Source organism: Phoca vitulina, unplaced genomic scaffold (genome assembly GCF_004348235.1).
Source record: "Phoca vitulina isolate PV1807 unplaced genomic scaffold, GSC_HSeal_1.0 scaffold82, whole genome shotgun sequence".
In the NCBI taxonomy this organism is placed as follows: domain Eukaryota; kingdom Metazoa; phylum Chordata; class Mammalia; order Carnivora; family Phocidae; genus Phoca; species Phoca vitulina.
Window position 1 is genome coordinate 5839445 of NW_022589785.1, and position 27961 is coordinate 5867405.

Consider the following 27961-nt stretch of genomic DNA (forward strand, 5'->3'; position numbering starts at 1 on the left):
GAGGAGTTCTATCCCAAAGCCTAGTGTTCCTTTCCAAATAAAGCATCATGGAACTGGGGCTGCCCTCATGGATCATCTGAGCACAGTGAGCTCAGGGCAGAAGTGAGGCTTGTCCAAGTTTATATGCCATGACTATGGCAGAGAATCCCAGGGCTCTGCTCTTGACCCGGGCTGTCTCTTATTTGGTAAATACTTACTGAGCACCAGCTGTGTGCTCCAACTTGCCTCTATGCTCCTAGTCACAATCTGTACCTTCTCTCCCTCTCGCCAAGTTAGCTCCCTTCCCCTGGGTCATTATCACTGATCTTTTGTGACACTGCTTACATCACTCTTCTGGGGAGCTTTTTCTGACCCCCTGCCTCCCAGGACACAGCCTTCATTCAATGCCCTATCTGAAAGCTCTAGAGCACTGTGTGGGTGTCTTTGTCATAGCACTGACTTATCAAACCTGTTGAGGGGTGAAATGAGGTCAAGTATCAAGGTGGCAGCGTGGGATCAGAAGCCGTGAGTTCTGGTTCCAGCTGAGCCAGCAGGCCTCACTTGGCCTCAGTGTCCCATTCGTGAAAGGTGGAGAATGAGTTATGCCCTCTCTAGTGAAATTTCCAGGGATCACATTCAAGCTATGTAATTTCCAGGTCTTCAAAAGGAGCTTAGCGAGTTGCAACCAAGAAGAGCAGATTTAGAAATGCAGACCAGTTGGCTTTCTGGGTGCAGTGAGCTGGCTTTCCCAAGACTTTAGCTCTGGGCTCCTCAGGGAGGTAGCTGAGGAACCACGATGGCTTTGTTACACATGTGTAATCAGGGAGCTGTGACAACAGTATTCAAGACTCTGCTCCCGTTAAACATTTTTGCAGTGGGGTATGTTGGCATGACTTAGGTTATCACATAAATTGTGTACCTTCTGAGAGCGGAGTGTGTGGTTTATTGACCTCTGAAAGAACCAGACTCATTATGTGATAATGAGCCTTGCTAAAGGTCACAGAGAAAGAGCCAAGGGTCCTGAGCTGAGCAGAGCTCCCTGGAATCTCCTCTCCAACCCTCCACCCACAGGCCATCAAGACTTTAGGCCCCCATCAGAACCTGAGTCTCGTGCACCTGGAAATGTGGGAAAAGGGGTGGTAGCATGATGTTGGGATCTCCGAGAGGATGAAGGAGGCCAATGAGCCAAGGAGGCAGGGAGATGCTGGTGGAGATGGGTTGTTGAGAATCTGATGGTTCACAGAGAACCAGTAGGTCAGAGAGGGGAAGGGATTTTTCGGGGTGACATGGTGAGTGAGGAGTGGAATAGGGACTGGAAGCCAATATTCTGAGTTCCTGCCCAGGGTTTTTTTTTTTTTTTCCCCTCCCCTGGATACCTTCTCTGGGCACATTTTTTATTTTCTTACTCCCCACCCCCTTTACTTAGATATAATTGACAAATAAAATTGTATATATTTAAAGTGTGCATTGAAATGATTTGATATATGTATACTTTGTGGGCACATATTTTTAATGTGTGGTTAAGAGCAATGGGTTCAATGAGAGATGATGGACTCTGAAAAACAAACTGAGGGTTCTAGAGGGGAGGGGAGTGGGAGGATGGGTTAGTCTGGTGATGGGTATTAAAGAGGGCACGTTCTGCATGGAGCACTGGGTGTTATATGCAAACAATGAATCATGGAACACTACAAAAAAAAAAAAGAGCAATGGGTTCAAATTCTAGTTCTGTCCTTTACAAGTTACTTAATCTTTCTAAATTTCAGTGTTCTTATCTACTACTTGAGGATAATACCATGTGTCACATAAGAGTGTTGTAAGGATTAAAGGGGAGGGTAATGTTTATAAAGCACTTGTTACAGTGGTCAATAAATGATAGCACACCATTGCTTAATGATAATTCTTTTGTTGTTATTCTAACAATGGTCTCCATAGAATCATTCCCTGGGCCTAAGGGAGTGGGGGTTTGGTGCAAGGCCTTGAACTTCACCCTCTTCTCTGGCTCTGCTCCCCTGCCCTGTACACTTTATCTCCTTTCTCCTACAGATTAGGACTTGTCCTGGTTGTGACCATCCCCTAACACGCATGATGCCAGAAATCTGGAGGGCTTCAGGCCATCTCAGGTCATGTAAGCATTTTTGTAGGTGGTTTCCATAGATGGTCTCTCTCATACTCTCTGAGTCCTATGCTCTGGCCTTGAGTGGGGGCTGCAAAGTGATTTTGGGGATATTCATGCTACCTCTTCCTTCCAACTTTTAGGGCAACTGACTTGCTCGTTTAATACCTTTTTTTAAAGAGAGCTTTCTTCCAAATGGTGAGGACCCCTTGTTCTCCCAGCCCTTGTTCACATTCATATCCTTTCCCTCTTTGAAAAGAACTGTGCCTGTTCTAAACACTTCCACACTCCACCTTCCTTTGAGCCTCCCGTGAAGATGGATAGTGGCTTGCATTTGATGCATGTGGAAACTGAATCTCAGAGTTGAAGTCACTAGCTCAAGGTCAAAAAGCAAAGTAGAAGCAGACTCAGGACTTGGATCTAGGAATCTTGATTCCTATTCCAAAGTTCTTGCCTTGTGTTAAATTCCTGGAAGAATTCCTGCCGCTGGATTAAGGGGCATCCAAGGCCTTTAATAACATAGTCCGGAGTCTTGTTTCTCAAATCATCATTCTCATTCTCTTCTTGCTCACCCCTCAGGGGCCTTGCGTTTGCTCTCTCTACCTGAGAGGGCCTTCCCCCAGACATCACATGGCTTAGTCCCTCATTCCTTCCATACCATTCATAAGGGGTCCTGCTTGATCACCCTGCCTTTTTCTGGCCATCTTTATCTCTGTATTCTGCTTTGTTTTCCTTTTTAGGACCTATCATTGCCTGATATATTATATGCACTATTTGCTTGTTTTTTTAAAATTTATCTTCTACAACTAGAATGTGAATAAGGACTGTGTCTTCTTCACTGTGGTTCCTCTAATGCCTAGATCAGTGCGTGTGGCACATAGAAATTATTCAATAGCAATTTATTCAATTATATAAACAGATACAGTAAATTTCCATCCAAACTGGACTAGTCATGTTCCCTGGCTTTTGCCCATGCAGTTCCCTCTACCTGTCGTACCAGACGAGCTTTATACATAAAATAGCTATTTTTAATTAGATAGGTTTCTTTCTTTTTTTTAATTGAGGTATAATTGGCATATAACATTATGTTAGTTTCAGGTGTACAGTGTAATGATTTTACATATATGTATATTGCAAAATGATCATCACAATAAGTCTAGTTAACATGTATCACCACACATAGTTTTTTTCCCTTGTGATGATAAAAATATTCTTAGCAACTTTCAAATATATAATACAGTATTATTAACTATAGTCCCAATGTTGTTTATTATATCCCCAGGACTTATTTATTTTATAACTGGAATTTTGTACCTTTTGACCACCTTTACCCATTTTGCCCATCCCCAAAGCCCCTGCCTCTGGCAACCACCAGTCTGTTCTCTGTGTCTATAAATTCTTCTTTTTATATTCCACATATAAGTGAGATCATATGGTATTTGTTTTTCTCTGTCCTACTTTTAAATAGGTATTTTTATGTTGTCTTCTCTGTAAAGCCTTTCTTGGTTCCTCAAAGATACTAATAAACCTGTGTTAAACTCAGAATAGAAAATAACCTCCTGGGATCATCTTCTGCCTACGCCTATACTTATGTAGGTGTACACTTAGGTAAACCTTTCTCTATATCAGGCATTATAAAAATTGCAAACTTGGACTCATGAGTGCCAATGTCAGGTTACTCTTCTGTTGATTGCAACAGAACAAATCTTGCCAACAGAGTCACTTCTTGTCCCATCGATAGCCCCTTTGACATCCAGCAGTATGAGGACAGGTTAGATGTGAGTTTTGCCTATATTCATTTGTTTTTTTTTCTAATTATGCCTGCAATATATAATTTTATTTGAAAAAAAAAAGGGCATATAGACAAGCCAAAAGAAGAAAAGTTATTCTTAAGCCCATATCCTATAAATTGCCGCTGTTAACATTTGGTGTATGTATCCTTTCAGACTTTATTTATTTATTTATTTATTTATTTATTAAATTTTATTTTATTATGTTATGTTAGTCATCATTACATCACAATACATCACCAGACTTTAAAATATGTATTAAATATAATACAGCTATGTATTAAATATATTCACATTTATATTATCTACTTAAAAATAAGCATCACATGTTTACAAAATGAGATTGCACTATGAATAACATTTTGTAGATCTAAACATCCTTTTTATGACCACAAATTATTCTAACATATTGATATGTTTATATTTATTGAATAAATACTTTAGTTTTGGATGTTTAGGCCATTTAAAGTTATCATTGTAGATATTACTGAGATGAATGTCTCTCACACTTGTCTGATTTTTTTTTAGGATGAATTCCTAGGACAGGATCTGTTAGTCAAAGGGCTTGATTATTTTTAAGATTTTTATATGTGACACCAAGCTGCTCTGCAGATGACACTCCCCTCAGCAGAGTGTGAAATTGTGGGTTCTCGCATATTCTTACCATAGTGGGATTTAGAACATTTTTTTTTTGCAGGAATTTTTCTTTTTTTTATTGTGGTAGAGTATATATAACATAAAATTTATCATTTTAACCATTTTAATTTCAGTGGCATTAAGTACATTCACACTGTTGAGCAACCATGACTGCAATCCATCTTCAGAACTTTTCCGTTATCCCAAACTGAAATTCTGTATCCTTAAACCTAGCTCTCTATTTCCCCTCCTCATAGCTCCTGGAAACCTTTATTCTACTTTCAATTTCTGTGAATTTGCTTATTCTAGGTACCTCATTTAAGTGGAATCATACAATGTTTTTCCTCGGTGGCTTTCCAGACCAGCAAGGAAGCCCCATGTTCCCCCACACACACTTTTATTGTGGTAAAATAGACATAACTTAAAATTTACAATCTTAACCATTTTCAAGTGCAAAGTTCAATGGTTTTAACTACATTCATACTGTTGTGCAACCATCACCACTCATCAACATATGAATTTTGGGGGGGACACATTCAGGTCATAGCATATGCTTTGACTTCTCTTGAATAAATATTTAACAGTGTAATTATAAGTCATAGGATAGGTATAGCTTTCACTTTACAAGAAATTGTAAATTTTTTTGTTTTTGTTTTATTTTTTTAAAGATTTTATTTATTTATTTGATAGAGAGAGAGAGAGCACAAACAGGGGGAGTGGCAGGCAGAGGGAGAGGGAGAAGCAGGCTCCCCGCTGAGCAGGGAGCCTGACATGGGTCTCGATCCCAGGACCCTGGGATCATGACCTGAGCCAAAGGCAGACGCTTAACTGACTGAGCCACCCAGGTACCCCTGTAAATTTGTTTTGAACAATGTTTGGAGAAGGCAGAGCATTAGATTAGGAATTCAGAGACCATGCTATAGATTTGGACAGGTAACCCTTCCTCTTTGGGTCTCAATTTCCACTATAGAATGAGGGGGTCGGTTGAATGCTCTTAACTCTTTTCAACCGAAGAGTCCATTATTCTTAGAGGTTGTATAAATGGAGAACCTGACCCATGCCCGGTTCAGGCATTACAAAACTGGCTCTTAAGGCTACTCACCAGCAGCATCCTATGCTCAAGAAGGTACAAACAGTCCTCCCATATCAGGGCTATGTGGGTGTAATCATGTTAATGACAGTTGTATTCAAAGAGGCCTTTGCCCCAAAGAACTCACAGCTCTTTCACATGGGATCACGACCTTGGGGAATACGGAAGGAAGCCCTCCCAGCCCGGGTGCTTTCCCAAGGAGTGGAAGTAGGAAACAAGTGGTGACTCAAAATGAGTCAAAATAAGACATTAAAAACTGGGACCTGGAATGACTACTGCTGGCTAGAGAGCAGAACAAATGGGCTTTACAGTGGCCCTCCATTAAAAATGAGGCCCTATGCTTGGGTCCACGGCCTAAGCCCATATAACAAATTCTGGCTTCTACACTCTTTTCAAGCACAACCCCTAAACCAAATCCTTTCTCTATCAGCAACTGCAGTCGTAGCAAGGACCAATTCCTTGTCCTGCCTACTTGTCAGAGCCAAACTGAATCTGGAAGGTCAACCAACAGGCTCTCCTCCAATTATAGAATCACTCCAAAGACAAAGATTTTAGGATTTTGCATTCTGGATCATCACAGTGGTTCTTTCTGTAAGTGTAGCCCATCTAAAATTAATGGTTCTTCATCTCAGATTTTTATTCTGTGCTTTGGGATTGACATTTGTGTATACGCCTAAGTGGGTATATATGTGTTTGTGTATGTACGGTTTCATTCTTAAACATGTTATATAATAATTTAATCAAAACCAACCTAAAACATCAGGCTAAGCCCCAGGCTGTTGATTGTTACACCTTTGTCATCCAAGGTAGTGAGAATGACACTCTTCTTTTCTTGCTTCCCAGTAAGATTTCCCAAACTTGGAAAAAACCTATTGAGGAATTTGCCCAAGACTCTTAGAAAACCCAAGAGATTGGGGACACTTGACTGTGGGTTAGGTTTTTCCCTCTTGCTCAGACAGAAGATCATTCTTTAGCTGGATCTCTGCTTTATTGCTTTTCCTTAGTATTTTTGGTGTCTCAGCAGGAGCAGATGAATCATTGTTTGGAGTGTGTGTGTGTGTGTGTGAACAGTAATCATTTATAATGACTCCTAAATAATTGTGTGAGTATAGGATGAAGATAGTATTAAATAGCATTGAGATATCTTTCCTTTGGCTGGCAATGACTATTAGAAAGTTTTCTATGTGTAGGAAAGGAAAGCTCTTTCTGCAAAGCCAGTTTTGTGGTTCAGTTATCTTCACACTCATAAACATTGCCTGTGTAATCAAGTCCATTTCCTTTGCTTTACTTTAAGCCCAGGGAAGATAATGAAACCAAACAGGAGCCCATAGACCTGGGTTTCAACCCTGGCTCTCCCACCAACAAAGTGTTTGACCTTGACCAGGGTCCATTCATTCTCTGGGCCTCAATGTCTCACTGGTAAACTGTAAGGTCTTTCCGCATTAGATTATGTACCTTTGTACCTTTGCATCTTGCTATCTATGGCAACTGGAACAGTGCCAGGCATGTACAGGACACTCAAGATAAATTTGTTGAGTGAGTGAATATATTACTGAGTCAAGTTTGAAGATCTCTGAGGTCCCTAACTGCTTGGATACTCAGTGATCCTAGTGTAGTATTTATTCTCCTTCTCTCTCTTGACTTTCTTTCGTACCTCCCTTCCTCCTGCTATCTATTGATCTAGTAAACAATACATTCCCATGGTTCATAAATTACATAAGTATTTATAGAGAGAAAGCCTCCCAGTCATCCAGCTTTTCTCCCTGAAGTCAATCAATTTTGCCAGTTTCTTGTGTATCCAAGAGATTTTTAATGTACACGTAAGCAGATCTGTACCTATATTCTTCCCCATCCTCTATTTTATATTAATGTTAACATACTATATATTGTTCTGCACACTTTGAGTTTTTAACCTAACAAAATCATGTTGAGATCAATCCATATTCATACATAAGAGTTTTATTTTTCTTCTTTTTTTTTAAATGGCTGCATTGTATCCACTGAGTGGATAAACCATAATATATTCAACCAGTTGGGTGTGGATGGGCGTTTAGGTTGCTTCTAATCTTTTTCTATTACAAAAAGTGCTGCAATAAATAACTGTGAACATAGATCATTTACCTTTATGTAAGCCTGTCTGTAGTATAAATTCTTACAAGTAAAATTATTGGGTCAAAGGTTATATACATCTATAATTTTAAAAATAGACTTTTTTGAGCAGTGTTAGGTTACAGTAAAATTGAGTGAAAAGTATAGAGTTCCCATATTACCACCCCTTTAGCCCCATTCTCAGCCCGTGTCACCATCAATATCTTGTATCAGAGTCATACATTTGTTATAATTGATGAATATACATTAACACCTCATTATCACCTGAAGTCCATAATACTATTAATGTAGAGTTCACTCTTGATGTTGCATTCTATGAGCTTTTTTTTTATTATGTTCAGTTAGCCAACATATAGTACATCATTAGTTTTTAATGTAATGTTCAATGATTCATTAGTTGCATATAACATTCAGTGCTCATCACCTTATGAGTTTTGACAAATGTATAATAACATGTATCTACCATCATAATATCATAGAGAATAATTTCACTGCCCTAAAAATTCTCTGTGCTCAGGTATTCATCCACTTTTCCTCTCTAACTCCTGGCAACCATGGATCTTTTTACTGCTGCCATAGTTTTACCTTTTATGAAATGTCTTATAGTTAGAATTATACAGCATATAGCTTTTTCAGATTGGCTTTTTTTCACTTATTAATATACTTTTAACATTCCTCCATGTCTTTTCATGACTTGATAGCTTACTTCTTTTTTTTTAAGTTTTTTTTATTATTTATTTGACAGAGAGAGATAGTGAGAGCAGGAACACAAGCAGGGGGAGTGGGAGAGGGAGAAGCAGCCTTCCTGCTAAGCAGGGAGCCTAATGTGGGGCTTGATCCCAGGACCCTGGGACCATAACCTGAGCCGAAGGCAGATGCTTAATGACTGAGCCACCCAGGTGCCCCGATAGCTTACTTCTTTTTATCATTGAATAATACTCCATTTTCTGCATGTACCACAGTTTACTTATTCATTCACCTACTAAAGACATCTTGGTTGTGTCCAAGTTTTGGCAATTATGAAGAATTATTTATTATGAATAAAGCTGCTATAAACATTTGATAGTTTGATAGTTTGGTTAGCAGTCCTTTATCAGATATGTCCTTTGTAAACACATCATGTTCATAACAGCATTATTCATGATGGTTGAAAGATGGAAGCAACCCAAGTGTTCATCACTGAATGAATGGATAAATAAAATATAGTATATCCATACAATGGAACTATTTAGCCTTAAAAAGGAAGGAAATTCTAACACATGCTACAACATGGATGAACTTTGAGGACATTATGCTAAGTGAAATAGGCCAGTCACAGGAGGACAAATACTATATGATTCCACTTCTGTGAGACACCTGGAGTAGTCATATAGACAGAAAATACAATGGTGGTTGCCAGAGGCTGGGGAGTTATTGTTTAATGAGTATAGAGTTTTAGTTTTGCAAGGTGAAAGGAGTTCTGTGGATGGATGGTGGTGATTGGTGCACAAAAATGTGAATGTATTTAATGCCACTAAACCACACACTTAAAAATGGTTCAGATAGTAAATTTTATATTATGTATATTTTACCACAATTAAAAAACACCTATAGTTAGATTTATTTAGTTAACAGATATTTATGGAGCTTTGTATGCTTCAGGCCATGTTTAGGAGGCACTGGAGATAGAACCTTGAACAAGACAAAGTCCTCTCAGAGATGAAAATAGGCAGTAAGCAAGTAGCAAAGAAATCAACAAGAAATCAACTTACATTTTGTTATGAGTACTGTGAAAGTCACTGAATTGGGGTGGGGGTGGGGTTGTTTTAGTTCGGGTGGTCAGGGAAGATGGTGGTTCTTAATTTTTTTGGAGTCACTAATCTGAGAATCTGATAAAAACTGAAAACACAAGAAAACACAAATCTGACTATAATTGTACATACAATTTTAGAATCCGTGGATGTTCAAAATCCACCTCTGAGGGGCCTATGAATCTAACGTCAGGAACCCCTGCTTTACTGGCTTCCCAGTATTCTATGGGATGAATTCCAGGATGCTTAGTATGCCACACAAGATCTCCTGTGGTCTAATTCCTGCCCACATCTCTGGCCTTATCTCCTGCTGTTCTGCCCAGTCATGCAGACCACAACCACTTACCGTTCTCTGAATATGCATACTGTGTGCTCTCACATCTCAAAACCTCATCTCAGCTGTGTTGCCTCAGGAACTCCTACTTATCCCTAAAGATTCAGTGCAAATATACTCTCTTAATGATTATTTCTTTTGCTCCCCTCTCTACATCCCTTAGGTAGATAAAATAAGGCATGTTCTATCTCACCTTCCCTCACTGTTAGAGCATCTATCACATTATAATTGTTTGTGTTCATTATTTTAATTCACTTATGCACCCAACTAATATTTATTGAGCATCTACTATATGCCAACCCCACTACTAGGCACAGTGATGGCCAAGAGACACTGGGACTTCCCTCATGATGCTTATAGTCTTGTGGGTTCATAGACAGTAAATATAGCTATGCAACTAAATGTGAATTATAAACTGAGACAGGAAGGATGAGAATAGGGCTTGAGAACTAAGTTCTCAGAGACTTTCAGGCTAGGGGTGGGTGCAGGTCAAGAAGCTTCTTGGAAAAAATTTAAGATGAAAGGATTATGACAGTTAGCCAGGTGAAGAACAGGGAAGAAAGTGTCCTTGCATAGGGAACAGCATGTGCATATCAGATGTAAACTTTCCTTGATGAGCTGGGAGGGCCCCAAGGCAGAGATTGCATCTTTTTTTTTTTTTTTCTTTCTTTCGGCTAATGTGTATTTTCTTCTTTTCTCCTCCCTTACTTTCTTGAGGTGTAATTGGCAAAATTATATATATTTAAGGTGTACAATGTGATGATTATATATATACACATATTAAAATGACTACTACAGGGGCACCTGTGTGGCTCAGTTCGTTAAGTGGCTGCCTTTGGTTTGGGTCATGATCCCAGGGTCCTGGGATCGAGCCTCATGTTGGGCTCCTTGCTCAGCGGGGAGCCTGCTTCTCCCCTGCCTGCCACTTCCCCTGCTTGTGTTTGCTTTCTCCTTCTCTCTGTGTCAAATAAAATCTTAAAATGACTACTACAATTAAGTTAATTAATGCATCCATCACCTCACATAGTTATCATTTTTTAATATCCAAAAAATATAAGGAACTCTGAGAAGTCAACAAGTACATGAAGAGTGCTTGATGTCATTAATCATCGGGGAAATGCAAATCAAAACCACAATGAAATATCATCCCATGCTTTTTAAAATGGCTATTATCACAAAAACAAGAGGTAAATGTTGGTGAGGATGTGGAGAAAAGGGAACCTTGGGCAGTGTTGTAATGTAAATTGGTGTAGCCCTTATGGAAAACATGGAGTTTCCTCAAAAAATTAAGAATAGAGGGGCGCCTGGGTGGCTCAGTCGGTTAAGCGCTGCCTTTGGCTCAGGTCATGATCCCAGGGTCCTGGGATCGAGCCCCGCGTCGGGCTCCCTGCTCAGTGGAGTCTGCTTCTCCCTCTCCCTCTGCCTGCCTCTCTGCCTACTTGTGCTCTCTCTCTATCTCTCTGTCAAATAAATAAATAAAATCTTTAAAAAAAAATTAAGAATAGAGTCTACATGTGAGTAAAATAATATGGTATTTGTCTTTCTCAGTTTGACTTATTTCATTTAGCATAATACTTTCTAGGTCTATCCATGTTTTTGCAAATGGCAAGATCTCATCCTTTCTTATGGCTGTGTAAGACTCCATTGTGTGTGTGTGTGTGTGTGTGTGTGTGTGTGTGTGTATCAAATATTCCTTATCTATTTGTCTATTGATAGACACTTGGGTCACTTCCATATCTAAAATAAAACAAATGAATAAACAAGCAAACAAAAAGCAGAATCAGACCTATAAATACAGAGAACAGACTGATGGTTGCCAGGGGGAAGGAGGGTGGAGGGATGGGCAAAATGGGTGAAGGGGCGTGGGAGATACAGGCTTCAAGTTTTTGAATGAATAAGTCACAGGAATAAAAGGCACAGCATAAGGAGTATAGCCAGTGATATTGTAAAAGTGTTGTATGGTGACAGATGGTAGCTACAATTGTGGTGAGCATAGCGTAACATATAGAGAAGTGGAATCACTATGTTAGAGGGAGAGAGGAGAGAGAATCCCAAGCAGACTTCATGCTGAGAATGGAGCCCGACTTGGGGTTCGATCACAGGACCCTGGGATCATAACCTGAGCCAAAACCAAGAATTGGACGCTTAACTGACTACACCACCCAGGCAACCCCCAAATAAAATATTTTTAAAAAGGTAAAAATAATAAAAAGAGAACTACTATATGATCCAGCAATCCCACTTCTGGGTATATATACCAAGGAAATGAAATCAGTATGTTGAAGAGATGGCTGCACTTTTACATTCGTTGCAGAGACTGTGTCTTATTCAAGGTTGTAATCCCTGTATCAGGTATAGAATGGATACTCTGAAGGAATGAATGAATGAAGTTTCTTAATGTAGAATTATCAGGGCCAACCATTAGATGGGAGAGGATATTCTTTTGATGGTGAGATAAATTCACCTTTTCATTCTCAAATGACTAGTTGAACAAATGAATGAAACTCATGAAATTTTAGGACCAGTCAACAGGTTGGGAAGAAATTATCTGGATGGGAATTAAATTTTTATTGTCTCCAGGCCTGATGCCTTGTGCATAGTTATGGGTTTTTAATTTTTATTTTTTAATGGAGGTGAAATTCACATAAAATAAAATTAATCATTTGAAAGTGAATAATTCAGTGGCATCAAGTGCATGCAACTGTTACTTCTATCTACTGTTATCATCCCAAAAGGAAATCCTGTGCCCATTAAGCACATGAATAGGTTTTAAGCTCCTGAAAGACAGGGACTACCTTTATTTTGTTCACTTTGTACCCCTGATGCCTAGACAGATGTTCAACTGGTATTTGTTGAATACATGAATGACTTGTCGTTCCTACTGTTACCTTTGTGGGTTTTTCAGTTGCCCAAGGATTTTTGAGCCTGGTTTTCATGTTCCTGGAATCCTAGCCTCAGTGTAGGTTGATGGATGGGTGGCAGTTGGCCGTGTGGGGATAAGGTTCACAGGTGAGAGCTTTGATGAGTTCCTCAGCCAATACCTGCAGGCCCCTGGCTACCTGGGAGCTGCTTCTCTGTCTCACCTCGCAGAGGGAGTTAGAACGCATAGGATGACAATCACACTGAAGTGTGGCTGTCAGAAAGCTGTCAGAAAGCCTTCTCCAGGACTTGAGTGACAGTTAACTCTGCTACTTCACGTGCTCTCATTCTGGGCTGTGGGTTTTCAAAACACCAGGTTGTTTGGCAGGAGATAGTGCCTGTAATGCTGCTGGCTTTTGCTTCCATCTGTTATAACTAGTGAATCAGTGAAATGTCTCATACCTACAGGGAGTTGGGGCCAAATGCCAACCCCGGGATGAAGCAGGGAAGGAATAGAGGGATGCTACCTGGGGAGTAGGCTTGGAATCAGGGCTAAGGCTTTAATTTCCCTTCTCCCCTTCTCTCCCTACCCTCTTTTTCAGTAGTTAAAATATAGGCTTTGGTATTACACCCACATGGGGTTAAGCCCTGGCTTGGCCATTTACCGGCTTGAGCAAGTTACTTAACCACTTTTGAGTTTCAGTGCTTCATCCATAAAATGGGATAACAATAGGGTCACTGTAAAGCTTAAAGTTGTACCACTTGTCCCAACACACAGTATAGGTTTTCCTGTTCATATCTGTCTTCTCACTTTGAGGGCAGGGCCCCAGCTCAAGGTCCCATAACTTTGAGTCTAGGTAGGTGATGAAGACAAAGATTAAAGTTAACATTTTATTGAGTACCATATATGTGCTTGGCAGTGTGCTGAAATATTTTCTTTCTTTTTTTTTTTTTTAAAGATTTTATTTATTTATTTGACAGAGAGAGACAGCGAGAGAAGGAACACAAGCAGGAGGAGTGGGAGAGGGAGAAGCAGGCTTCCTGCAGAGCAGGGAGCACGATGTGGGGCTCGATCCCAGGGACCTGAGCCGAAGGCAGACGCTTAACGACTGAGCCACCCAGGTGCCCCTGAAATATTTTCCATATGAGGCACAATTCAGCCAGGTATGCTTCCCACACTGCTTTAGAGCTGTTGAGCTCATAGGTGAGGAGTGTCTAGGGAGGGTGACATTCCTCCTTTACAATTTTAGAAATGGTAGTGAGCAGTAGAAAATGTCAGCCCTGGGGCCATCAGATGTAGTGAGGGATGAGATTTAGGATGAAGTGGTGTTGACATGCTTGTGACATGCAACTGTCCAGGGCTTACTGTCCCCAGTTTATAAATGAGAGACAGAGGTTCAGGGAAATTCAGGGCCCTGACTAGAGTCGTAAAATTGGCACCAGGATCTTTCTTAAGAGACCAGTTTGTCAAATTCTGCCAATTTGATAGGTAAGAAAACAGTCTTAGAGGATGCAGTGACTTGTCTGAGGCCACTTGGCAGAGTAACCAGTGCCTGGACCCAGGTCTCCTGATTCTGGGCCATGTGCTATTCCTGCTGCCCCAGGCTAAGAACCAGGGCTGAGTCAGTACCCTGTAAAGAGCTCTGGGGAAGGTAGGCTAAGACATCTTGCAGCATCTCATCCTGTAGCTTCTTCCTGAAGCTTGTCTGGGATTTGGAATATAGAGGAAAGAGCTACAGCCCACCACCAAGCAACCTGGGTTTTGGTTGATATGCATGGTGGGCACTCAGCAAGCCTCTGTTATTTCAAACTGGATCCCCGCTGTAGAGGTGATTCTCAACAAACATTGGGGGCTTACCCAACATGACCCAGCATGGCAGAGGCCTAGCCAAGGCTTAGATGATTGGATGGAGACCACCAGGGGTCAACTCCTTATTGATTTCAGCTTTAGAAGGAGGGCCAGGAGCATTTTGTCCTTCTTAGCTTTCTGTCCTTCCATTTACTCCCTTCATGCCCAGACACCAGCTTGGGGGCTGGGGAGAAAGAGCAAGCAGCCTGGGGCCAACTCATGGATTCCCTCTCCTGGCCCTTCTCACTTATCCTCACCTCCTCTTTGCCTGGCAGCTTTTTGGCTTTTACCCTTCTGGGCCTAGACTCATCCCCTCCAGCAGTGCCCTCCTCCTCACTCCACCCTTCCCAAAGCAGCTCCAATCTTGCTTCCTCCATCAAATCCTTCCATATTCAGACTCCTTCACCATCACTGATTGCAGTAACTAAATAATGACCATCCAGAGATACCAGGCCCTAAATATTGGAACCTGTAAATGCTACCTTATTTAGAAGAAGGGTCTTTGCACATGTGATTAAGTTAAGGATCTTGAGATGAGGATAGATGATCCTGGATTATCCTGGGCCCTAAACACCATCACAAATGTCCTTAGTTACAGAGCGATATTTGACAGACAAAGAAGAGAAGGCATTGTGAAGATAGAGGTAGATTGTATGATTCCTCTTGTATAAAGGCACCTAGAATAGTCAAATTCATAGAGACAGAAAGATGAATGGTGGTTTCCAGGGGAGGGTGAGAAGTTAGTATTTAATGGATAGAGTGTTTCTGTTAGGGATGATGAAAAGTCTTGGGGTATGGATAGCAGTGATGGTAGCACAACATTGTGAATATATTAATGCCACTGAATTGTGCACTTAAAAAGGGTTAAGATGGGCAATTTTATGTTATGTATATGTTACCACACAAACACACACAAAGATGGAGACAGAGATTGGAGAGATGTGACCACAAGTCAAGGAATGCTGACAGCCACCAGAAGTTGGAAGAGAAGAGAAGGATACTCTCCTAAAACCTGAACAATGCAGCCCTGCTCAAACCTGGGTTTCACCCAGTGAAACCAATTTTGGACTTCGGCCTTCCAGAACCCTGAGAGGATACATTTCTGTTGTTTTGAGCTGCCATATTTGTGGTAATTTGTTAACAGCCGCCACAGGAAGCTAATACACTGATCAGCAGTCTGCTTCCCACAGTTGAGCTTCCAACAAGGAAAAGGAAAAAGGAGAGAAAATCATAGCAGCCCTCTAAGTCCCTCACCTTTGCCTTTTTGTTGTCAACGAGGCCCCTTTGCACCCTCTTCTCATTTGGACCTCATAAATACAGAAGACAGTCCTTGTCCATGCCATTTTACAGATGTTCAAATGGAGGATCACAGATGTCAAATGAACTATCCTTGGTCTGCTGCTGGTTGATGGCTGAGCTAAGATTCAAACCAGTCATGTTGTTTCCCCTCTCCAGGTAACTTCCCAAACTCATAGCCTCTGCACCTGGGCTGTTTATTTCACTCTGTGACAAGAGTTCAGGAGCTGGCCATCACACCATGGGATTCCTTGACATGGAGCACAGTGTGGCCAGTGAGAGGTGGACACTGCACATTTGAGGCTTGCTGGGGAAGAGCTCCTGGGCTGGTAGAAGCAGGTAGGGATTCCTGTGGGACCTCACAGATGAGTAGTGTGGAAGGGAGACAGAGGAGAGGAAACAGGAGAATTCCCACTCAGTGATGTCACTACACTCCAAATCCTTGGTTCCTCCCCTGCCAACTGTAGATGTTAGCTTAATGACCACAGAGTCACTTGGATAACGTATTCCCAACACTCAGGGTTAGCTGTGAATCTGTGGGCACCTGGTTTTTCAAGCTTAGGACCCCAATCTGACCTGAGATTGTGAACCTGTGTGGACTCAGGTGAGGTCTGCATCTTGCTCTTAAGTCTATCTTTCCTCATCAGCCTCATCTTCCCCACAGTCTGGCTCTTTGGCCAGCTTTTTTCTTTCTCTTGGGGTTCTGGTAATAACACCCCTTTTTGTGACCAGACCCTGATTTGGGTTGGCACCAGTGAGGACAGGAGAGAGGCCAACAGGATCCTTACTAATTAGCAGTGGCCCAGCAGCTCTGGCCAGCTGTGGGGGGCAGATGGTGCATCATACTGTGTTCCCCTGGAAGCATCTGTGTAGGGGAAATAATTCTTTTCTTTAAAAACTAGGTTGTATAGCATGATTTTTCAAAAGGTGTACAATGTGATGATTTAATATGTACATACAGTGTGCTATGATTACCACAATTAAGTTAACTAAACACATCCAGCGCCTCACATAGTTACCATTTTGTGTGCTTGTGTGTGTGTGTGTGTTTATGGTGAAAACACTTAAAATCTACTCCCTTAGCAACTTTCAAGTATACAATGCAATATCGTTTACTATAGTAATCATACTGTACATTAGATCCCAGACCTCATTCATCTTATAACTCTAAGTTTGTAACCTTTGCCCAACATCTCCCCATTTCTCCCACCCCCTAGCCCCTGGTAACCATCATTCTATTTTCTGGTTCTATGAGTTTGACTTTTTTTAGATTGCACATATCTGTCTGGCTTATTTTACTTAGCATAATGTCCTCCAGGTTCATCCATAGTGTTGTAAAGGGCACGATTTCCTTATTTTTTATGGCTGAATAATATTCCACCATACATACATGTACATATGTGTGGTACGTATATATACCACATTTCCTTTATCCATTCATCTGTTGATGGACACTTTAAGTTGTTTCCAACTTGATTATTGTGAATAATGCTTCAATGAACATGGGAGTGCTATCTCTTTGAGATACTGATTTCATTTCCTTTGGATATATACCCAGAAGTGGGATTCTGGATCACATGATAATTCTATTTTTTTTTTTTTTATAAACCTGGAGAAGGCATCATATCATATTTTTTTTTAATTTTTAAAGATTTTTATTTATTTATTTGACAGAGAGAGAGGGACAGTGAGAGAGGGAATACAAGCAGGGGGAGTGGGAGAGGGAGAAGCAGGCCTCCCGCAGAGCAGGGAGCCTGATGTGGGGCTCGATCCCAGGACTTTGGGATCATGACCTGAGCCGAAGGCAGATGCCCAACGACTGAGCCACCCAGGTGCCCCAATAATTCTATTTTTAATTTTTTGAGGAATCTCTGTGCTGTTTTCTTGAGTTAAATTTTTCTTTTAAAAGGGACTAGTGATGGGGCACCTGGGTGGCTCAGTCATTAGGCGTCTGCCTTTGGCTCAGGTCGTGGTCCCACGGTCCTCGGACCGAGCCCCACTTTGGGCTCCCTGCTTGGTGGGAAGCCTGCTTCTCCCTCTTTCACTTCCCCTGCTTATGTTCCCTCTCTCACTGTCTCTCTCTCTCTGTCAAATAAATAAATAAAATCTTTTTAAAAAATAAAGGGGACCAGTGAGGAACAGAAATTGCAGAAGGGCCTCAGGCATCCTTGAGATCCCCTGTCCACACCCCGTAGTGGGGAGGTTACTTGCTGGTGACATGCTTATTTATTTATTTAGAGGGAGGGGGAGGGACAGAGGGAGTGGGAGAGAGAGAATCTTAAGCAAGCTCCACGGCCAGTGTGGAGCCCGATGTGGGGCTCGATCTGACAGCTCTGAGATCACGACCTGAGCTAAAATCAAGAGTGGGATTTTAACCAACTGAGCCACCCAAGCACCCCTATTTATTTTTTATTTTTAGCCCCAGCTTGTCCTCTCCTGGAACATCCCTCCCTCCCACCTTACCTGGCTCACTCCTCTTTCATGGTCCCCCCTTTTTTTTAAATTTTATTTTATTATGTTATGTTAGTCACCATACAATACATCATTAGTTTTTGATGTGGTGATCCAGGATTCATTATTTTCGTATAACACGCGGTGCTCCATGCAGTACGTGCCCTCCTTAATACCCATCACCGGGCTAACCCCTCCCTCCACCGCCCTCCCCTCTAAAACCCTCAGTTTGTTTCTCAGAGTCCATAGTCTCTCATGGTTCATCTCTCCCTCCGATTTCCCCCCTTCATTTTTCCCTTCCTTCTCCTAATGTCCTCCATGCTATTCTTTATGTTCCACAAATAAGTGAAACCATATGATAATTGACTTTCTCTGCTTGACTTATTTCACTTAGCATAATCTCCTCTAGTCCCATCCATGTTGATGTAAATGTTGGGTATACATCCTTTCTGATGGCTAATATTCCATTGTATATATGGACCACATCTTCTTTATCCATTCATCTGTTGAAGGGCATCTCGGCTCTTTCCACAGTTTGGCTATTGTGGACATTGCTGCTATGAACATTGTGGTGCATATGGCCCTTCTTTTCACTACATCTGTGTCTTTGGGGTAAATACCCAGGAGTGCAATTGCTGGGTCATAGGGTAGCTCTATTTTTAATTTTTGAGGCACCTCCACACTGTTTTCCAAAGTGGCTGTACCAACTTGCATTCCCACCAACAGTGTAAGAGGGTTCCCCTTTCTCCACAACCTCTCCAACATTTGTTGTTTCTTGCCCTGTCATTTTTTGCCATTCTAACTGGTGTAAGGTGGTATCTCAATGTGGTTTTGATTTGAATTTCCCTGATGACTAATGATGATAAACATTTTTTCATGTGTCTGTTAGCCATTTGTATGTCTTCTTCAGAGAAGTGTCTGTTCATGACTTCTGCCCACTTTTTGACTTGATTATTTGTTTTTTGGGTGTTGAGTTTGAGAAGTTCTTTATAGATCTTGGATACCAGCCCTTTATCTGTAGTGTTACTTGCAAATACCTTCTCCCATTCTGTGGGTTGCCTCTTTGTTTTGTTGACTGTTTCCTTTGCTGTGCAGAAGCTTTTTATCTTGATGAAGTCCCAAAAGTTCATTTTTGCTTTTGTTTCACTAGCTTTTGGAGATGTATCTTGAAAGAAGTTGCTGTGGCCGATGTCAAAGAGGTTATTGCCTATGTTCTCCTCTAGGATGTTGATGGATTCCTGTCTCACATTGAGGTCTTTCATCCACTTTGAGTTTATCTTTGTGTATGGTGTTAGAGAATGGTCGAGTTTCATTCTTCTGCATGTGGCTGTCCAATTTTCCCAGCACCATTTATTGAAGAGACTGTCTTTTTCCCATTGCATATTTTTTCCTGCTTTGTTGAAGATTATTTGACCATAGAGTTGAGGGTCCATATCTGGGCTCTCTATTCTGTTCCATTGGTCTATATGTCTGTTTTTGTGTCATGGCCCTTTTCAAACCAGACCTTTCCAGGCCTTCCCCCAACTCCACCTCATTCCCAGGTCAAAATCTTTGCCACATATTTGGAACATTAGTATGTCTCTTTCAAAGCACATATCACAATGCTAAGTTTATAGGTATTTGTCTCATTTTTGATGATGGTCTATCTCCCCCATTAGGCTAGAAGCCTTGTGAGGGCAAGAACCCTGTGAATCTTGTGCACAGCTCTATCCCCAGCATTGGCACACATGACCTGGCACATAGAAGCTGTTCTTCTGTTGCAAGAATGAATGAATGAATGAATGAATGAATACATTTTCTGGTCTCTTCCAAGATGCCATTCCTTTCCTTCTCTGGCCATGTTCTGCTGTCTGAGGAAGATCAGAGGACAGCTCTTTCTCTCCTACTTCAGGTCCTTCCTCCTGCTCACTTTTTAGATTTGCTCATTGCCAGACTTCACTTTTGGAGATTGGCATAGGCTGGCTGCCTGCAGCTGGGGGTTCAGGGCTAGACTTTTGCTGTGGATGAGCTCACTTCCAGACCAGCCTAGACGTTCCCTGAGGGCAGGGGCTCTGCTTGGTCAGAGCCAGGTGAAAATGCTCTGCTGAATTTGGGAACAGATGGATATGGATGAAAGGCAAGTTGCTCCAAGCTGCGGCTGATGCTGAGCTGGAAGTTTTGGAAGGCATCCATGTTGAAGAGCCCCTGCTTCCAGGTTCTCCAGAAGAGAAATTCCTGTTCCCTGTGGCCAGGCATTATGATGGGCTCTGGGCAATGGGTGGGAGGAAATGGGGAAGACCTACATGGATGCTGCCCAAATAATGATTCTCTGACTGCAGACTCAATTGGAAGAGCATGTGCTGATGAGGGAGAAGGGGAGCGGACCTCAGAGGCAGTGAGGTACAAAGGAATGGGTTGCTGGCATTTTGGGCATTGGATGGTGGTCTAGTGCTGGGCAGGGAGGGCCTGAGGCAGAACAGAGTCCTGGCAGGGTTTATGTGGTCATCCCCCTCCCTGTACCTTATCACCCCAGCAAGCCTCCCCTCTTCAAAGTGGCTGCTCTTTGGCCTCCAGCGCCAGCCTCTGAGAGCATCTCCAACCCTCCTCTGAACTGGGCTTGCCCTTGCCTAGGCTGCAGGACCAGCTCTGTCACTGGCTTACTGTGTGACCTTGGGTGAGTCAGGCCTCCTCTCTCAGCCATCTCTGTGTTGAGCCCTGACTTTTGGCTTAGACATGTGTTTCCAGATGGGAAGGCTGAGTCCCCAGGAAGGGTCTGCGCTTGGTGAGCTCCATGGAAGGGATTCTCTAGTATCTTTCCTCCTACCTGCCTCAGATCTCATTACTGGGTGAGGCACAGGGCAAGGAAATAGCTCCCAGTGGGATCCCTTCTCCCAGTCTCTCTTTCTTCCTCCTTATAGTGGGGGTAACAGTGGCTCTGGGGACCGCAGAGCAGTCAGAAATGTGGGTAGGTGGGTGGCTGTCCCTGTGGCCAAGAGACTGCAATTGTTCTGAATTTCTTTCCAGCAATATTTGACAAATGGTCTTCCCCAGATTTTTCTCCACAAAGACCAAGAACTTGGCTGATTCCTGGGAACAGTCCTGCACCCATTTTACACATGGAGAAGCCTGTCCGCAGAGGGCTTGGTACTGATCCTGTGGCAGGTGACCTGAAGCCTCTAAGCCCCTGGCCCCAGGCAGCCTGGTTCCTCAATGAAGCCGCACCCTTCTGCCCCTCGGCAGAGCAGGCCAGGCTGCCCGGCCAGGTGCCCGCTGCGGGAGCACAGCGGGCCTTTGTGCTAGACGGGCACCACCCCCTGGCCGGCCCCTCCCCACTCACGGAACAGCCCTTACCTGCCGGCCCGCCACCCTTCTGCCAACAGCTCCGTCTGCTCCTCCTTCAGTGCGGTTTGCGTCCAAGGCTGCTCCCCGACGGCGTAGCGCAGGAGCTCCACTGCCCGGACGCGACTTCGCGGGTGCCCTCTCCCCGCCTCTCCGGGGCTGATCATTAACCCGGAGGCCGTATAAGGAGCAAGGGGCCTGGGCGGGAGGGACGCATCGCCGCCGCCGCCGCCGCTGCCATGGACAGTACCACCTGGAGCCTCACGACCAACCCCACTCCCGCACCCATCGCGGCCCACGAGCGCATCCGCAATGCGGCCGACATCTCTGTCATCATCATCTACTTTGTCGTGGTGATGGCTGTCGGGCTGTGGGTATGTGGGGGCCCTGAGACGCGGGCTGAGGGGGCAAGGGCCACCAGGAGGGACAAGGGGGGTGCAGAGAGGAGCGAGGGCATCGGTGAGCTGTGAGGAGGGGACGATGGGCTTAAGGGTCTGTGGAGCGGGTTGAAAATAACTTGGAAGCGCTTGAGAGGAGTTCGGGGCGGGGGCACAGTGTGAGGTGAGGGGGGTAAGCAAGGATGAGCAGAAAGGAGAGGGGTGCCGACGGGAGCTGGCGAGGAGGATCCACGGAGGATAACCCTGGCCTGTGAGCAGAGAAGGAGGTCGGGGGGTGGGGAATTGGAGAGGCTGGGGGCCAGTGTGAGGGGCAGGAGAGGGACAGCTTGGGGCTGCAGGGAAGATCCCTGGGCTTGGGAGATAAGCCCCAAGGAGGCTAGGACTATCCTGCCCCTTCTTAGTCATACAGTTTTAGATGGGGGAGAAAAACCACACACAACAGTTTAGAGCAGGGAGGACACAAGCCTTTGCCAGCTGCAGGGGCTGCGGGGCAGCCCCAAATGGAGGGATGCTGCCGGGGTCCTTCTGGGAAATGCTGATCTGCAGGCCAAGGGGCTGGAATGAGTGAGAGTTGGCAAAGCTGGGTGGAGGAGGAGGAGGAAAACCGGAGGGTGGCCTGGTGCTGGGGAGAGGGAAGTGCCTGTGGCTCCCTTTGGGGACTGGGGACACACCAAACCAGAGAAACTTGTTCTTAGCAGCCTTGGAAATTGGAACTTGGAAATTTTACCATGACAGGCCCTGGCACACCCAGCAACTAGAAGATGAGGTATTTTAAATGTGCACATATTCCAGGGGCGCCTGGGTGGCTCGGTCAGTTGAGCCACCGACTTTTGGTTTCGGCGCAGGTCATGTTCTCTTGGGTCGTGGAATTGAGCCGTCTTTGGACTCTGGGCTCCGGGCTCTGCACTCTGGGAGTCTGCTTGAGGATTCATTCCCTCTGTTCCTCCCCCTAGTCGTGCATGCGCACGCTCTCTCTCTCTCTCATAAATAAATAAATCTTAAAAAAGTATAAATGTGCACATATTTCAGACACTCTCAATGGCTTTGGTTGGGATGTTGGGCCAGGAGGCTGCGATGTCAGCAGGTGGTTCAACTCTTGATTTAGCGGGGAGGAGGGTGGACATTAACCCTTCCATGGCTACAGAGTTTTGTTTAGTTTAGCTTAGGTTTTTTTTTTTTAGAGGTAAAAGGAAGTATTTTTTTGGTTTGTTTGTGTTTTAAGTAATTATGGAAACCAGATGTGACTAAAAGCCTCTCCGGGTGTCACAAGGGGTCAGTGTGATTGACTGTTCCCCAATAGTCTTACCTTCCTAGAAGTGTCCAACTAGGAGCCAGGATTCTCAAGTTTACTACTGGCTTTGACATGGTTCTAGCTCTACGACCTTGGGAAACCCACCTCAGCCTCAGTTTACTTGGGTGTAAATAGGTACAATCTTATCTATTCTTATGACTCCCCAAGGTTGTTGTGAGGATCTGCAGAGATGAACCTGAAAATTCTTTATGGAGTCTGGGAGTCTTTTTAAATACTATTAATCATTTGTCCTCCAAGCTATGAGCCAGGCCCTGAATTGTAAAATGGGCAAAAGGGATCAACTGGGTAGGACATCTTCACAAAAAGCCCCAAGAAAAGGAGGGGAGGAATGCTAATCCCCATTTTACGAGAAGGAAACTGAAGCCCCATGTAGTTGTGATTTGCCTAAGGTTGCAACACATGGAATTGTTCCTGGAACTCAGGTCTTTTGACTCTTGGTTTTCCACAGAACCAGGGGCTTTGACACCTTGCCTGCCTTCCTCCCCCCACCCCTCCCCAGCTTATAAGTGCTGTAGCCAAGATGTGAATCCATCATTTGCTAGTTGTGCCATACTGCCTGTTTCCCAGACAATCACCAATAATCTCTCTTCCCCTAACCAATCTTATTTTAGCCCCTGCCAGTCCTGCTGATTATGGTGTTTACACTTTTTAAATATCTGTGAATCAGTATCACTTGTCCTGTTAAATGCTACTTAATGAGCCTGCTAATATTTGTCTACATTTAGTCCTCCCCATTAGTCAGTGCTTCTGGACCCTGATCATTTGACATGCTGGATTTCTTCCATTTTACATTCCTCTTTTTTTTCTACTGGAGTATCAAATTGCCTTGGTTTGGGGATAGGCATCTTGACTCTTGCATGATCTCCGGGCTGCCCAGACAGAGCAATCCTGGCCTATTGTGCTTCCTCATCTTAGAAAAGGCACCCACAGCTAATGTCCCTCTGTCACCATCCCATCTCTTCCAACATTATTTTGTTCTGTTTTACCCTCTTCCAGGGCTGCCTCATCCAACTATACAATACAGTATTTTAAACTATGGTCACCATGATGTAAGTTAGATCTCCAGAATTTATTCATCTTATAATTTTGCCTTTTACCTTTTTTTTTTTAAAAGATTTATTTATTTTTAGAGAGAGAGGTAGAGCGTGTGTGTGAGCACACGGAGGGGAGGGGCAGAGGGAGAGAGAGAATCTTGAGCAGACTCCCCGCTGAGCGTGGAGCCCAACTTGGGGCTCCATCTCACCACCCTGAGTTCGTGACCTGAGCCAAAACCAAGAGTTGGAGGCTTAACCAACTGAGCCACCCAGGAGCCCCTACCTTTTACCTTTTGATCAACATCTCTCCATTTCCTCCACCCCCTAGCCCCTGACAATGAATATGTACTTCAAAATATCACATTGTATCCCTTAAAAATAAACAATTTTTATTTGTCAGTATACCTCAATAAAGCTGGAAAAAGTTGTAATATGGTAACACAAAGTAAAAAAATGTAAGGGCTGTGAATGAGGTATGGAGGGAGTTCTCTAGATATTCACAGAAGAGAGAGATTATTTTTGTTTGGGAAGGGGAGGAGGCCATAGTAGAGGAGGAAGTTTCTGTGGAGGAGTGTGAGGTAAAGTTTCATGGGGAAGGTCACATTTGAGGGGCCTTGAAGGATCGGTATGCGGGGTCTGGGCTTGTGGAGAGGAGGGGATGAACATTCCAGAGAAGAGAAGGCCTGGTGTAGATACACCTCTCCTTGTCTTTGGAGGGCAGCTATGCTCACCACTATACCACCAACGCAGACTCTGTCCTTGTCTTTTATCCATCCCCAACATCTTTCCTGAATTATCCAGTTCCCCACTCTAGTCTCCACCATCATATTCTTCCTCTAAGCTCTTCATTTCTGAGACCAACTTGGAAATGTTGTGTCTGGGCCCCAAAACCACTTTTTGTGTCCCTCCAGTACCACCTGGGGCATGTCAATCTGCTTTGACTTCAGAGTGACTTTCAGAATGGCCTTTCCCTGGCAAACTGCTGGAGCCTGAGTCCTTGGGACATATTTCTGTTCAGCCCCTAGCTACCTTCTTTGCTCCTTGGGTCTGCTAGTCCTTTTGCTATTCCTAGAAAAACCACTATGGAAGCCCTAACAGTATGTCCTATGGGAGGGAGGACCCTGCCAGGAGAAAGATCTGTGTTCTCCCTGGCACTGCCTGGCACACAGGTGTGCTTAACAATCTATGTTGATTGTTGGATGTGTGAATGACCCTGCTTCCTAAAGGACTGAGTCCAGTCCATCTTTGGAGTCTGAGCACTCAGCAACATGCTATCTGTTGTAGACATGCTGAATAAATGGTGAGTCTAAGTGTCTGAAATGTAACCATCTGAGATTAATTCCTTTGGACCAGTGATGCTCTTTGGCCTCAGGGGTCATGTGTGAAAATGCAAACACCTTTGACAAGGCTTAAGTCATTATCAGCCATTAATATTTTCAGGGAGATTAGCAAGTGATCAGCTAAGGGAAGGCCATTGACATAGAAAGAGGGAGGGCTGTACTCTAAACCTTGGCTAATTGAATTTAAATTAAAAAAAAAAAAGAAAGAGGGAGGGGGAAGGAGGCCACAGGCAGAGACACTGTCCCAGTTTTGAGCTGGAGGACTAGGCCTGGGCCTGAGCTGGACCAGGAATAAGCTGAAGGTTGAGAGGCAACATTCCAAGGGTGCTGGTGGTCATTTATTGAAAATGCATGTCATTCTTCTCCTCATAAACCTTCAGTGGCTCCCCACTGCCTATGGAATAAAGCCTATAATTTTTAGCTTGGCATTTGAGGGTCTGCGGTCTGCCCTCACTTCTCACCCCTCTCCTCATTCATATGCCTCAGCCAGGTTCACCAGGTAATACTGTTTACTGTTCCCTTCCTCCCCACACTGCTGCAGTTCTACCTCTGGGTTATCGCTCATGCTGTTCCCACAGTCTGAAATGTCCTTTCCTTCTTTTCTCTAATCAATCCCACTCTATCTTCAAGACTTGCTGAAGTGCTGCTCCTTCTGTGCCTTTCCTGACACCCCAGTCAGAAGGAATCCCCTCCTTCCTCTGTATTCGTAATAATCATCATTAGTACTCACAGTACGTTGAAAAGTAATGTTTCCAGCAAGCTCCTACCTACATCCTGGAGAGGAAAGTTTTGAATTGAGTTTGAATGTTCCATCTTTAATGTATTTAGTATGAACACCATGCATTCCTAAAGCATTTTTCTTCTTTTTTTTGTTTTGATAACGTTATTGAGATATATAATTCACATACTGTATGGTGTTTTTAAAAAGAATGATATTTCATTAGGCATCTTGAGTATGCTTGTAAAAAAAGCATAAAAAGTTCCATTTCCCCTTATTTAACAGACACACAAACAGGTCCAGGTGGAGTGACTTGCTTGAAGCCATACTGTGAACTCATTGCAGAGCTAGCACCAGGGCAAGCTCTTTAAACCTTCTGAGCTCCAGTCTTCTTGTCTGTCAAATGTAGGTCCCTGCCTCCTTCATCTAAGTATAGAGGAGCTTCAAGGGTGTAAGGAAAGTGGACGTGTTTCGGCACGTGAAGTGGGTAAAAGGAAGTGCAAGTATATGGGGGTGGGGTGGGAGAGGTGTGTCCTTTTGGCTGGCAAAGTTGCTCTGTTCTAGTTTACTATTACATTTTTGACCTTTCCTTCTCAGGCTATGTTTTCCAGTAATCGTGGGACTGTTGGAGGCTTCTTCCTGGCAGGACGAAGTATGGTATGGTGGCCGGTAAGTTTTCTCTGAAAAACTACTTGCTTAACTACAATATTCTCCATAGGAGCCCCTTTTCTTCTTGGCTTTGGGAGGCACTGATTCTACCTTCCTGCCTTAAATCTCTGATAATGGGTCTTCTGCTCACCAGGTCTCCTGGGTACCCTTAATCTCTTGTGGTAAAGGAATAGCCTTTAAATAAATAGTGCTTGGAATCTTTCATGGTATACATGGCGGAAGAGACTGCACAAGGTGGACAGTGTGGAGAAGCAAAAAGAGCACACAGACTGAGGTGATCTAGGGCACATCTGAGCTACCATTTTGTGCGTATAAAATGGGGATGGTAATATTTACCTTCCAGGAGTGTTATGAGAAATGGATACCTCTTATGGGGTGGAAACTCAATAAATAGCTCTTTTACTACCTTAAGAGTCCCATGATAGAGAGACTTTGTCTGTCCCACCTTGGGAGCCTAATGAAATGCCTGATACACAAGGGAACCTCAATAAGTACTCATAGAACAGATGGAGGAGGAGCCCCCTACTGTTCCTACACTTTTCTTCATCTCTTGGAGGATTTTGTATTTTGTATATTTGAGAGAGATTTTTCTTGATACTTGTACATGGGCAGAACTATCTCAGTCAAAGGACATGTGCATGCATGGAAGAGAAACTGGGAAGCCCCTTCCATCCTATCAGCACAGAGCTCTGGCTGGCTTATCAGTTCAGTCCAGTGACCATCTCAACTCAGAGTTCTCACCAAAATGACTGGTTGACCAGATTGGCCAAGTTGTGCAATTCCTTGGACTTAAGATATAAGCAAGACTGGCTGGTGAAAGAGGTGGGTAATGAAGCATAGAAACAATTAGAAGAAAGTGAGTGTGAGTTGATTGGA

At 43.4% G+C, this 27961-nt stretch overlaps 1 protein-coding gene across 1 annotated transcript in view; it reads left to right on the forward strand.

The window, feature by feature from the left end:
- SLC5A1 (solute carrier family 5 member 1) overlaps window positions 1-27961 on the forward strand; it is a 145299-nt gene that overhangs the window by 51523 nt on the left and 65815 nt on the right. Inside the window, exon 2 of the mRNA XM_032395102.1 lies at window positions 27014-27085. Within this exon, the coding sequence (XP_032250993.1) occupies window positions 27017-27085 (69 nt within the window). The 5' untranslated portion in view covers window positions 27014-27016. The remainder of the gene's footprint in view (window positions 1-27013; window positions 27086-27961) is intronic.